At 39.3% G+C, this 13,867-nt stretch overlaps 1 protein-coding gene across 9 annotated transcripts in view; it reads right to left on the bottom strand.

Annotated features, from left to right (window-relative positions):
* Positions 1 to 859: 859 nt before the first annotated feature.
* Positions 860 to 13,867, bottom strand: part of mef2aa (myocyte enhancer factor 2aa) — a 68,434-nt gene continuing 55,426 nt past the window's right edge. For 3 of the 9 annotated variants that reach the window (XM_058074713.1, XM_058074719.1, XM_058074712.1), the window contains 5 exons: positions 9,394 to 9,578; positions 7,154 to 7,177; positions 5,135 to 5,264; positions 4,904 to 5,027; positions 861 to 4,114 (listed from right to left, as the gene is read on the bottom strand). In XM_058074713.1, the coding sequence (XP_057930696.1) occupies positions 3,769 to 4,114; positions 4,904 to 5,027; positions 5,135 to 5,264; positions 7,154 to 7,177; positions 9,394 to 9,578 (809 nt within the window). In that variant the 3' untranslated portion in view covers positions 861 to 3,768. Of the gene's footprint in view, positions 4,115 to 4,903; positions 5,028 to 5,134; positions 5,265 to 7,153; positions 7,178 to 9,393; positions 9,579 to 13,867 lie in introns of all 9 variants that reach the window. The other 6 variants (XM_058074721.1, XM_058074717.1, XM_058074718.1 and 3 more) reach the window with 5 other exon arrangements.

The raw sequence follows: 13,867 nt of genomic DNA on the forward strand, positions 1-13,867 counted from the left end.
ACTTGCAAAGGTCAATGGGTCAATCACAGCTTTTGGCTTGACTCAATGTTCAACTAGGACCAAATGCATTGTTTTCTGGTATAAAATCTGCTCTAACTTATTTAATATTTGGGGTAGGTCCTGCTTTATCAGCTTGATTTTACACATTTCTGAAATTGTGTAACATTGCTAATTAAAAATGTAATCACCTTTGCTGTGAAGACATGAATGAAAAACGTGGGATATGTTTACTTACCTTTTTAAAATGTACATCAATTGCCACCGTATTTGTGGTGGTCCTGTGACAATACTGTTGAATGTAAAGCACATGCAGGATATTATACTGACTAAATAAATAGTTTTAAGGCTTATAACACCACTGAAGGTTTGGTAGCGACAAGACATGTACAGTACATGTGTATTATTCTTCTTCGTCGTCGATGTCAAGCAAAAAGCTTAAATTGGTACATATTATTTATGCTGCCAAAGCGCCACTTGCCGGCCGGATGCTGGAACTACAACAAGTTACTTTTGCAATTCACCATTCATGACTTTCAATCTTTTTCTGCTTTGTCAACCGGGTTATTTTCTCCTACTTTCTAGTCAGGGTGAAAAATACTAATGCTGTACTACCAATATATAGTTTTACATGTTTATTTCTATTTTATTTGTGTGTTTTGAAATTGCATATGACATGGCCTTAAAATACATGAAGGTTTGGATTCTTTTCTTCCTTAATAACAAGCTTCATTTTAAAAGTGCATTTTGTGTTCACTTCTGTTGTCAATGAGTAATATTTAATTTTTTTGATTTTCCGAAACATTTAAGTGCGACAAACATGCAAAAAAATAAGATATCACACTTCACACAAGTGTCCATCCAATGTAATATCAACGGCATTCCTACACAAAATCATGGCTCTGGGGTCAATGAATTCATGGGCAGAGTCAAAAATGACTGAAAGATCAAGTCCATACACTGATGTGTTTAATCAAGTTTGCTACTGTGTGTGACTTCACAAGAGAACACATGTCTATGTCAGAGTTGTTTACTTCTTTCTTCTTTTTTGTATACAGAGTAAAGAGAGAGATAACGTAAATTACACATTAAAAGCCAATATTTGTACTTTTCTGAAAAATACAAATTTTGTACAACAATATCTAGCATAGTATCTTAATTGCTCCATAAAAAGTTCACTTGAATATTTAATATATGCTGAAAAATAAAATAGCACATTCGAGGGAATTAAAACGCAGATTAACTTAAAATCACCTTTTCAGCATTTTTTTTTTCTTCAACAAAACAAATAACTCCATTGTTGGCAACAAAGTCCAGCTTGTGCCGCCAAACGGTCTGAGCAGTCAAACCGAAAAAACAGCTTTGGAGTGAAAGTGAACTATCGACTACAAACACTTAGCAAACACATACTGTTCTGTTTATAAAAGCCATGAAGCGAAGCATGTGAACAAAAGTCCTCAACTACATTTCCTTTCCACATTCATCAGTTGTTTCCTGGCTGATCTAAAGAGGAGGAGGAGGAGGAGGAGAGGGCATCACTGTGCATTGGCCGTGCGCTTCTTCTTCTGTGATCAAAGGAGGTGAGAGTGGTGTCATATTTCTTTGGGATAAGGCATTTCCTATGTGTGCATATAGAAACTACAAAATTCCCTGACATGTCATCAAGTGTGCTCAACTACGTACGAGGTGATGCTGCTTTGTTATAGTCACTTTGTTATTGCTTTAAAAAAATACCTGCTGTTCTGTATTGGATTCTGTGGTTTATATTGTGTAAAGAATATCTATTAGGGTACAGTGGAACCTTCAAGTGGAACAAACAAATATTCTTTGGAAAATTTGCTGTTGTTTCCGCTCAGTGACTCCTTTTTTTGTTGGCTTTTTTGTGTTTAGGGTACCATTTATGGCAAGTGTGATGATTACCATAAATTGAAAATGGTAAAGGACACAGGAAAGTGCAAAAGGTCTGTAATTCCAACAAAACCACTAAGAGGTGACTGTATCATTTGCTCCCTTCAGCATTCCATGTTGGCCACGATGAGTAATTTTACTTTTATTATACATTAGTTGACTTCTTTTTATACTTGGGTGCCTAAAATGTGATGCTGACACTCAAGATTTCCAATAAATATCCTCAATCATTTGTTCCAAATGACAAAAAATGACTGTCAGCTTCCTAAAGACTGACATAAAAATATTATACATTCATATTTTTTCATACACATTAAACTCTTTCAATGGCTGTATGTTGCTACTGTATAACACCACAGTTTAAGATTAAAAATTTAAACAAAATCCATAAAAATCCCCAAAAAATCCAGGTGCTCAAAACACGAAATGTTTGCTTCCCACAAAACACTCATATACAAAATATTACTTTTGTACTATTTTAAACAAGTCAGTTTTACTTTTTTGATTTTATGAAATATACATGTATTCGGTATATTGTCACCAGGAACTTAATAAAAAAACACATATATATTCATATTATTTCCCCCTTTAAACAAGACAATTTATTTAAAAAAAAAAAGTATGACTTCTGATTAAATAAGAATTTGGCGATTTTAAAAATAATCCTTAGGTTAATAATTATGGCAACAGTTTAAGTTTGGAACAGAAAAATCCACTTTCTATTACAGTTTTGGCGGTTCCACTGTACATAAGTGTATATGGAAATGTGGAAATTACCCAAGTTATCAAAACAATTCATGTAGCAGTGGCACTTATGAATAAAAGAGACTAACAGTCTACGTGCAGGCCTTTCTTAAGAATGCCTCCACCTGCATTGACATCATACATATCATCTGGATTAGTCATGTGATTTGGTGCTGCATAGATTATCATCACTATGGGGTGTGTCTGTACCATGGAGGTTGATAATGGGTGCAAAGAGTAGCGCAAAAGAGCAAGTGCAGACGGCCAAAGCAGAATGATACCTCCCGATCCATTTGTGAGGATGATCTTGCTGTGTGCTGATACAGAAGGGGAAAAGTCACCCATTACTCCACTCGATGATTCGTCAACGTGTGTTTGGCAATGTGTAGGCTGCAACAATAACACATTCACAACAAATGACAGCAGTGTAGCAACCCAACAGCATTGTTTCGAAAGAAAAAACATAGTTGCCACTATAATCAAAATCAAATTGGCCACCTGGCAGTAAAGTGATGTACTTTCAGGGTCTACACTTGTAAACTTGGCTGTCATCCACAAAAATATACGTCTTCTTTGTAGCACATTTCGAATGCGCGCCACAAACATTAAAGTGGCTATTTACATCATGAAAGATTCGAATGGCTTTAGAGATGTGGCGACTCTACAAGTGAAGCAACAGAAGAAGCTTTGGCTTGTATTACCGATGAAGATGATGGTTCTGTCACCTGTTCAACTGGGCAGGTTGACCTTCATTGCACATTTACTGCTCCTTTAATCTACATGAACACTGTCATTATTGCCATGAACTTCCTTACTGAATCAATAAATTAGAGGCCACAGGGAATAAAAGGTGTGTGTATGTAGTTACAGCAATGATATCTGTCGGTCAAAAATCCTTCTGATTGCTTGCGAGCACAACAGCGAAACAGCAACGACATAATATAAGTGTCTAAAAACAATCTAGCGCCTATTGTAACCTCTGCAGACGTCATGTGAGTGGCAGCTTGTGCCTGACAGTACCTGCTGAATGTACAAACTGAACTGGGGTTGAATAATGATATCATAGAGCACTCGGGACCATTGCCGTCCCTGCCTTCATTCCAACCGGTCTCGTTTCCTCTATGTTACCCAAGTGTCCATGCGCAAGCGCTTGACAGAGGGGCTCTCCCTGTCGCTGGCTCCAGCGGCAGGGGGTCGACCCAAGCCGGTGAGAGACGAGTGGAAGTCCGCCCGGTGGTCTTCCCGATCGCTGCCATCGTAGGAGCTGCAGGAGGAGCTCAGGCTGTCGGCGGGTGACCGTCCCAGCCCCTCCTGCCGGCCTGAGCCTTGCTGAGGCGGCTGCTGTGGGGGGAAACCGGAGGGGGTGACTCGCTCCCGTGGCGGGGATATGGGCTCGGATTTGATGTTGATGCTCTGGCTGGTGTTGATGGAGAGGTTGGAACCCTGAGGTAGGTGGCCTCCACCGCTGCGGAGGAACAAAAAACAAAAATAAAGATATGCTGCAAAAACAACAATTGGAGCACCCTGTGGCCATTATATACAGTACACTGGAACAGTCCTCGGGTAAAAAAATTGAGCCTTCCGTGGAGCCTCCTCCACCTGCTGTCGGCACCCAGCAATGCTCCTTCTGCAGGTTCGCTGACTTATTGAGAATTCCTCGCTGATGGGAAATAATTGCAATCCCCAATCCATATCACAAGTGGGGTTCACAGGGTTACCCGGGCCTCTCTGTGCAGGGTAGACACATGCTGACCCGCTCAGTGTGTCGCGCGTGCAGACCCGGACGGACATTCAAGGGCATCACGGACCTGTTACTGATCAATCTGGTGTGACTGAACATCACTCTTCCTTCTAAGAAGTTAGATGCCGACCACACGGGGGCCGTGTACCAAGTTAGCCAACTGGCGTCTTGTTCGTTATCAGAATTAACCAGACAAATCGCTCCAGAATGGTCATGCATCACCACCCATAGAATCAAGAGCAATCAATCTGTAAATCCATTCCGTGTGGAGTCAAATTAAGCCGCAGGATCCACTTCAGGTGGTGCCCTTCTGTCAATTCCACGTTAAGTTTGAGCTTTGCTACAATGCTCCCCCCCCGAACCCAAATAACCCCCCCCGGGTACTCCAAAAAAACATGCATGTTAGGTTAATCGTCCATAGGTATGAATGTGAGTCTCAATGGTTTGTCTATATGTGTCTTACAATTGGCTTGGACCGTATAACCCTGTGTGTACCCTCCTTGTTCTACTCACACCAAAGAATTAAGTGCTGCCTGGCCAAGTTGATGCTGTTGCCATGCGGACATGGAGCCCAACGACAGCCCAGGAGAGCCAAAGCCCTGCAGGGAGGAGATCTCTGCACTGCTTAGGGAATATTCTGCAAAAGAAACATGGTCAAAAGTCTCAATCTCACATTAAAGTTCCAACATTGTGCACTTTTATGTTCTCTTATGTTTCACATGAAGGCGCAGGGGTCAAACTTACCTGCAGGGTTGTAAGAGGTGGGCATGCCTGAGTAGACAAGGCCTTGTGGAGGTAAGCTGGGGGTGGTGACAGACACAACTGGAGTGGCCAGTGGCTGGGTGGACTGGGAGCTGCTTATCCTCTGTGTATTCTGCAGTAATAATAATAATAAACAAAATATAGAGTTATAAGTGCCCTGTGATTGGCTTGCGACCCTTGGGATGATAAGCGGTAGAAAATGAATGAATGAATGAAAATATAGAGTTTATACGTATAATAGCAGTTCCCAAGTTCAATTCCACCCTCGGCCATCTCTGTTTTCTCCGGGGACTCTGGCTTCCTCCCACATTCCAAAAACATGCTAGGTTAATTGGCGACTCCAAATTGTCCATAGGTATGAATGTGAGTGTGAATGGTTGTTTGTCTATATGTGCCCTGTGATTGGCTGGCGACCAGTCCAGGGTGTACCCCGCCTCTCGCTCGAAGACAGCTGGGATAGGCTCCAGCACCCTCGCAACCCTTGTGAGGATAAGCGGTAGAAAATGAATGAATCAATGAATAATAGCAGTTCATAGCCTTGCTGGTGAATTCTGACAAGAGGATTACATGTTATATATGGTATTTTCACTGTTTAACTAATGATTTTTAAATTTGTATTTTTAAATGTTTTGCAATTACTTTATTAAAATTGTTTTTTTCATACTGTATGTAGAGAGAAATAGACTGTACTGTACATGAAAGTGCTAATTTAAATGAGGCCATTTCCATCTTTCCCAAAATAAATCTTATCTGGAACAGATTAATAGGCATACCTGAAATTGTAAAGATAATTATCCAAACAAGAAACCAAAAAAAAAAAAATATATATATATATATATATATATATATATATATATATATATATATATATATATATATATATATATATAAAACAGAGAACAGTATAATTGTAGATAAGTGTAATTGAGTTCTGATACTTCCCAAGGTATATGAATACAATACTAACAAGAAGTATAAGAATACATTTGTTGCACCTTTGTGGCCCCTCGAGGACATTGTACAAAGAGTAAATAATGATAATAAATAAAATACAACACAACGCCACCTCACAAAAACAAACAATAAAAATTCCAATAATAAAATGATTCAAGAAATTAACTGTGGATATTTATTAAATAAATATTTTTTTATTTTCTATTAAACTGACTAAAAAAATTAATCTATTAAACTGACAAAAATAAATAAATAACAGTATGAAGTATGCAGTAAATATAATATTGACCACAAGATGGTAGTACATGCCCACAGTCGGCTACTATGGGGGCTCTTTTTTATTGAATAACATTTCTGTAGTAATACAGTAACTGCAACTCTAAAACATTGATTGTGCCGCATCATTTTAAGTGACAAGTTTTGAATGCCCATTTCCATATTTACATCCATGAAACCAAGCAGTGTCATGCAGTCCACTCAAACACAGCATAGTCTGTCCATGCATCACACTTTGAAGCACGCGGCAACAATCAATCGCAGACATGGTGTAGACCATAACATAGCAAACATCTGTGCAGCTGCCAACGGCTGTGCTTGAGGCAGCATGGCCTCATCATCATCATCAACCTCATCCTCATGCTGACAGCTTCCTTGCATTGTTCCAGTACTCCGAGGACAGATGACTTCAACATGTATCTGACAGAATTACCTCATTCAAGATGATGTCAGTGTCTTCGTTATAAAAATATATATAATAAATCACTGTGTGTTTTGTTTTCAGCATTCCCAAACACTTCAATGGCATTGTTTGTTTTTGCACGCATCTACAAAGCATCACACTACTAGAGTTGCCTACATGCATGTGTAGACAATGAGGAAGCCAAGTGAACAGGCTGAGGCAATTTTCACAAGCCAAAGCCAAAACATGCAGTGACAAAAAGGCTTTCTCTGCACGTTATTACTGCGGGCATTTTTTTTAAAGCTAATAGTCAGTCTAGTATTGCATGTTCCATCATCGGAAGCACTTTTTCAACCCATATAACTCACCAAATCCATTTCCTCTTCCTCTGACTAGAAGGAAATGAAAAGTAGCATTACATGAACGAAGAGTTTATACTGTTTAGAAGTTCCATCATTTCTGGGCCTGCTGTTGTGCCATTCTGCTGCTAAACTAAAGTGCCAGATGTGTTCGTTTTTGTGTTTATTTCACACATGTAGCTGCAGTACCCCAGCGATCTGTGATTGTGAAGTTTGCAAAGTTCTTAGGTGCTAAAAAAAAAAAAAAAAGAACAGAAGAACAGCAAAAGCAGGAAACATGCAGCTAATATTACTTCACTGATAATATCATATTGACACATAAGACCAGACTATAAGATGATCCATCTTTTTAAAGCTTTTAAAGCTTCTGTTTAGTATCTTTTTGACATTAATGACTGGCAGACTACAGTAAAAAAAGGATGTTCTGTTTGACCGTTTGATTGATGAAAATCACCTGCCTTTTCAAATTATTTACTAGTAAAAAAAATACTGTACACTCAGGTTAGTAATGTACTCTGCCTCATTGTATATCCTCAAATAATGGCATCCACTCTGACAGATGCAATGTCTCTATTATTCATATTAGAGTATTGTTTCTATTACTAGAAAGCAAAACCACGGCAGACCACGCAAAAGATTAAAGGACTGCGTGAAGTCCAATATCAAATATCATTCCTCCCAAAGAGCTGGAGCTGTATGCCATGGACAGACCAGGCTGGCGCCTGGCACACTTGTGTGCAGGCACGAGGGAGATGCAGCTCAAATCCAGTCTATATCGATATCAACGGTTATACATATATTGGTTGGTATGGTTATAGTATAATAAAAGTAAATATCGATATTTTAAAAATACCGATATATCGCCCAGCCCTAAGTAATTCATATACAGTTTCAAGACCGTTAAACAGGCGCACAATTCCCATTGTGATAAGAATTTGGACGAAGAAAGGCCTGAAATAAAGGTATCCTTCATATCCTGTATCTGTAGTAAAGTAAATAAACAAGCCACTATTTGGGGACATGACATGTCTATTTACACCACACTGGCCCTACTTCATTTATTTCTTTGCTAGTGGAAGATCCTTCGACCGGGCCAGGGCTGCCTTAATGCCCCACACTCAATCAATGGCATCGGGAAGACGCGACAAGGGCGACAAGATATTATCTGGCTCACACCCTGGGCCCCTGATTAAGTCTTCATCTTCACTCCGTCACGCTGAGATGTGATTAATTTAATACCATTATGGTCTAATGACAGGCTGTCTGCAGACCTGCCACCACCGCCAACCTCCGCAGACTTGTGCCCGTCTGCAGAAGGTTTGCTCAGCTCATGCTAATCTGGGTCACTGCTCTCAAAAACAAAAACACAGTAGATGCTACATTATGATGGGCAAATAAAATGTATACAAGTGTATTTGTATCAATGTATGTTCACCCCGTGCATGCGTGGGTTTTCTCCGGGTACTCCGGTTTCCTCCCACATTCCCAAAACTTGTCCATAGGTATGAATGGGAGTGTGAATGGTTGTTTGTCTATATGTGCCCTGTGATTGGCTGGCGACCAGTCCAGGGTGTACCCCGCCTCTCGCCCGAAGACAGCTGGGACCCTTGTGAGGATAAGCAGTAAGAAATGAATGACTGAATGGTAGAAGGTGGCTATTTGGGACTTGGTCATTTTGGCTGGCTGAGCGATCCTCCTCTAGAGCAACATAGTCTGTAAAATACAGTAAATAAAAAACAGCAGCGTCCAGAGCTGAGGTAATGTAGGATTCATGCTTGTTTTTGTTATTTTCAGGCCTGTATTTTCAAATGTTAAAATGACAAGGCAATGACCAATGACTTATACGGCTTCAGCAACCATACAGTATCAGCTTGTATAGGCTTGACATGCTGGAAACCACAGAATAATACACATAGTAACATAATACACATAGTATCAGGTAAAGTTCCAAGTTTTGCCTCTGGACATGTGTGAAGTGGTACCGTACTCCCATGCCGAGTAAAATGTTCAAAGTTTGGGATAATTCTATGCTTGTATGTGGGAACAGTTTGGGGAAGCCCCAAGGTCTATAAAGGCATGTTTGGAGGAACTTCTGACCTGCTTCCACCAGACTGAAATCTTATATCAAGACTTCCCTGAGGACTGTTCGCTCTTGTGGCTTTATTGTCAATTATTGTAGATGTAATAACCCAATACTTTTGTCCATATGGTGCATCTTAAGTGTGTGCAGCGGTGTGTGCGGTACTCACCAGCGGGGGCATCATCCCTTTGCTCGATGGAGGGATAACAACCCTTAGGTCTGGCTTGCGGCTTCCCATTCCCATGCTCCCTCCAGGGGGTGGTGGAGACTTGGTAGGCATGACTTTACCCAGACCGTTGCCGCTGGGTGTGTTGAGGAGGCCCGGGGAGCCCCTGGGGTTAACAAAACCGTTCCCTGCAGAGGTGCACAGCAACAGGCACACATCATGAAACCACAAACTGTGACTGACAACAATCCCAGGCATCACCCTTGTCTATCACACACACACACAAACTCTTGTTTTGTGGCATTCTGCAGCACACGGCTTTAAGTGTTTTCATCCCTCTGGGAAGTTTTAATAGATGTGCATAATTATCCCGAACAGTTACAAAAATAAAATGGCCATTTTAAAATTGATGAGCCTTTTGTTTTTTACTGTGAATGATTACATCCAAGTGCCTTTTTTGCACCTCCAGATACGGGGCAGTTCCCTGACAAATGTACTGTGACTACTTAAGAGAAATAGCTGAAACCATTACAGCTGGATGAAAACAATTAAAAAAGAAAAGAAAATGTGAGTGATTTTGCAGAATGTACACATGCAATAACAATGTGCTGCAACGTTCACACACTGAATTGCACAGTCACTTCCTTTTGATTAAAGCGGTCAGCTAGTAAGGTTCCATACCAGTCTCATGAACTATAAAAGGATGAATAATTTTTAAAACTTAGTGATTTTTTGTTGTGTCAATTAAATAGTTATTTTTGAAATTACATAACATAATAGCAATATAGTACCCGTTTACAGTGGTTTATATCAATTTACAGGCTAAAATAACTACTTTAAATTTTAAATTTAAGTTATTTATCGATCTGTGCTTATTTATTTATACTTTTTATATCACTGTATTTTTATTTTGAATCCTACATATATACATTCAACATTTATATTCTCTTAGTTAAAAAACACATGTTAAAACACTAAAAAGAAGAGGAAGAAAGACTGAATGGTATCTGGCGGCGCATCAACAGATCAGTAACACTTCAACAAGTCGCTGACTTCTCTATTGTGTTCAGCGTGTCCGAGCGAAACAAAATGTGTGTGCACAACGAGGAGGCTCTTTGCGTAGGAACATAATAGAACAATAGCCGCACTGCCTGCAGATAAGCACGGGCAACAATTTACGGTCAAATAAACAGTTATGAAGCCCACAATAGTATCTCACAGCTGAATCAACAGTATATACACAAGCATCCATCAGCTGTGACTTTGATCACATAAGAATTGACTGAAGTGTTTATGGTCTTCATAGTGGTGTATATGTCCATGGCCTTAAAATAGAGGTGCTGTTGTAAAGTGGAGAAGACAATATGGAATATGTATTGAAGGCAAAGCAGTGACCTACGCTAATTTTGACATTTCATCCAACTCATTCAATTGCTGCATTATCAGCAATTGATAAACTTGATTAACTAGTACTACATTGTCACACAATATGCAACTACAGTATTAAATGAAATTCATATTGCTTCATCTACTCAGCTGAAGAGAGGACCAGGCATAGGCTTAAGATAAGATGGTACAAATGGATTTTCATAATAATATTAAATAATGTATTTAGTATGTATTTTAGTATAAATATATTACATTTTTAAATTATAAAACAGACTTTAAATTAACTTAAAATTTAAATTTAAACAATATATTTGAAATATACTAGTGGATATATCACTCATAAATACCATCATTAATAAATAAGGCTAAAAATAAGGCTAAGGCTAATATTTAGACATGAATTAACATTGACAACTTTAGGGAATGTGCATCCATCTGATTAAGATGTCACATGTCTCAGGATCCAGCATTTCCCCTGATGGGGGTTGCTAAGAGAGAATACTACAGACTACAATACAGATGTAGCTTTGACTTTTGACCCACTAAGCAGAGCATCTCAATTGGATTTCCAGATGACTGCAACTCTATATATTTTTGTATGTTTTTGCCAAATATACATTGAATATATGTATACATTTGGACCAAACCAAAGTTGACTTGTGTTTCTTATCTTAAGGGTTACTTAATGGTTTGGCAATGTACAGTAATTGCATAAGTAAGCACTTACTGTTAAAAAATGAGACACTTCAATGGGGTGTCTAATATTGGTGGATGTTTGAGCATTTTATAATGTTCATTTTCACTTTCATGATGATGGCTTTCCCTTTCTTTGGCGCACGGCTGCTTGGGAGACATAATGAAGTGGAAAACTCAACTAATGTGATGTTGTACTTCATCAGTGTAGCTGCACAGGCACGCACTGTATTCTTCCTCCACACATTTGCGGCACACACATTGCATTCTTGCTGCGCACACTGCAAATTCTTCTGACGCGCACGATGTGACTGGCTCTCGAGCCAGCCTTGTGTTTACAAGCACAAAATGTAACAGAATATCATAAATTAAAGGACCAAAAATTAACATCTATTACATTGCTAGACTCGTTATATTATGCTTTTTCCCCACTTTCAATGGTTCCTTCAATGGTAGGGTGTGTATATCTTGCAGAGGTACTGTATTGCAGACCATTCACCTGCTTATTCAATGCAAATTTCATTCTAAATACCTGCTGCCCATAAAGTGGTTGAGCATGGGGGTATTGATATAAAATTAAAAGGTATGAGCAACACCGAAGGCCTCAGTCAGGAGATCAAGGGTTCTCAGTGTTGGACATCTCCGTGTGAATGTGAGTGTCTATACGTTTGTCTAAATGTGCCTGTGATTGGCTAGTGACCAGTCCAATGTGTAGCCCGCATCTCCTCTGAAGTCAGTTGGGACAGGCCTCAGGTCAACTGTGACCCTAATGAGGACAAACAGTGTAGAACATGGATGGGTGACGGAGGATGTAGCTATTAAGACAATAAAAACAGGAAATGTCCCCTGACATGACCATTAAAACAGCATGTGAGACAACTATGTGAGAAGAAAAACGATGCCCAACAATTAAATGAGTCACTCATTTCTTCACAGAGCAAACCAATGCCAAAAAGTGTACATAAAATGTGTGTTAAAATCAACTGATGAGGAGAAAATGCTGATATCCACAAGGCAGACTCTCCATCTGGTAACTTTGAAAGGCTGTTGTGGTGGTCATATTACGAGTTGTAAAGCACATGTATACGTCAGGAATGGTCATTGGACAGCAAGCCTGGGGATCTTTCTCCATCCTGTGGTCTCTGCTGTTCCACACACTCGGTACAAACAACAGCTGCAAAACACTCACCCTGTGCCCACTGCCGGCTGCCTTTCGACACCAGACTGTGCCTTGACCACAGCACAAACAAGTACCAAGGTGGTCCATACCAAGTTATCATAACACCCGACTTCTCAATTGTATTAAAAAACAGCATTTCTTTTATGATGACTTTCCTGTGAATGGACACAATTTTACTGGTTCATTCGTGTTGATGGGCCTACCGTGCTCATTATTAATATTCCATTTGGATTTACAAGCATTTCTGTCCCTCCTAACTCTTATATCACATTGCTGCTCCACTATTTTGTTGTGTGTATGCTAGCAGCCCCGCCTCGCCCCACAGAAACAGAAGCTGTACAAGGGGTGCCGTCATTCTAGGTAGGTGCTGAAACCGATAGAAGAATAAACACTCTCCCTGTTTGCCTTGAAGCAAAGGACAAGGAAAACACATATGCATACATGGAGGCCGGCAAAATTATCAACTTTGTTATCATTTTTTATCATTTAATTTATGTATTGTTGGGAGACAGCTTTTTTTTTTTAACGACAAATCTCATCACTTTTTAATCTTGCAAGACAAATAATTGCAAGAACCCCTAATAGGTATATACATGATGTCCCCCGAAAAAATTATTACACACTTCTTAAACTACAATTATAAACTAGAGTAGGTGTTTATTATAATTTGTTAAATTGTCAAAATGTAGTATAATTTACATAATTGTATTATTTTGTCACTGTGTGTTCTCAAACTGAAGTCCGTCCTGGCCCAGACACTGTTGACAATGTATGTGTGAGGGCCGCCAAACGATTACAAATTTACCATTTGCAAGTAGGTATGAAATATGCAGATTTTTATGGGATCCTATGAAAAAAAAAAAAGACAAATGACAAGACAAAATTACATATGTATGTATTAACAGCTCCAAATGGACCGAACATTTAAATCAAGCTAAACGATACCACATGTTTGAAAATGTGTTTGCTTAACATTCGTCTCTTGAATAATAGCAGATCATTTGAATCAATGATTTTTCCATTTTTCTGACCTATAAATGCAGTTAGAATGTTGTATTCTCGTGTTAAACAATGTCAAAGTTTCATATAATGAGGTTTTTGTATTTGGAAGTGAGCCCAAAAGGAAGTTTGGGATGGCTCAAATTGCTCTGTTTCAAAAGGCGTGGTAAAATGTGCCTTTGTGATGTCACAGAGGGGCGGACTTCCTTTTATACA

Source organism: Doryrhamphus excisus, chromosome 6 (genome assembly GCF_030265055.1).
Source record: "Doryrhamphus excisus isolate RoL2022-K1 chromosome 6, RoL_Dexc_1.0, whole genome shotgun sequence".
In the NCBI taxonomy this organism is placed as follows: Eukaryota; Metazoa; Chordata; class Actinopteri; order Syngnathiformes; family Syngnathidae; genus Doryrhamphus; species Doryrhamphus excisus.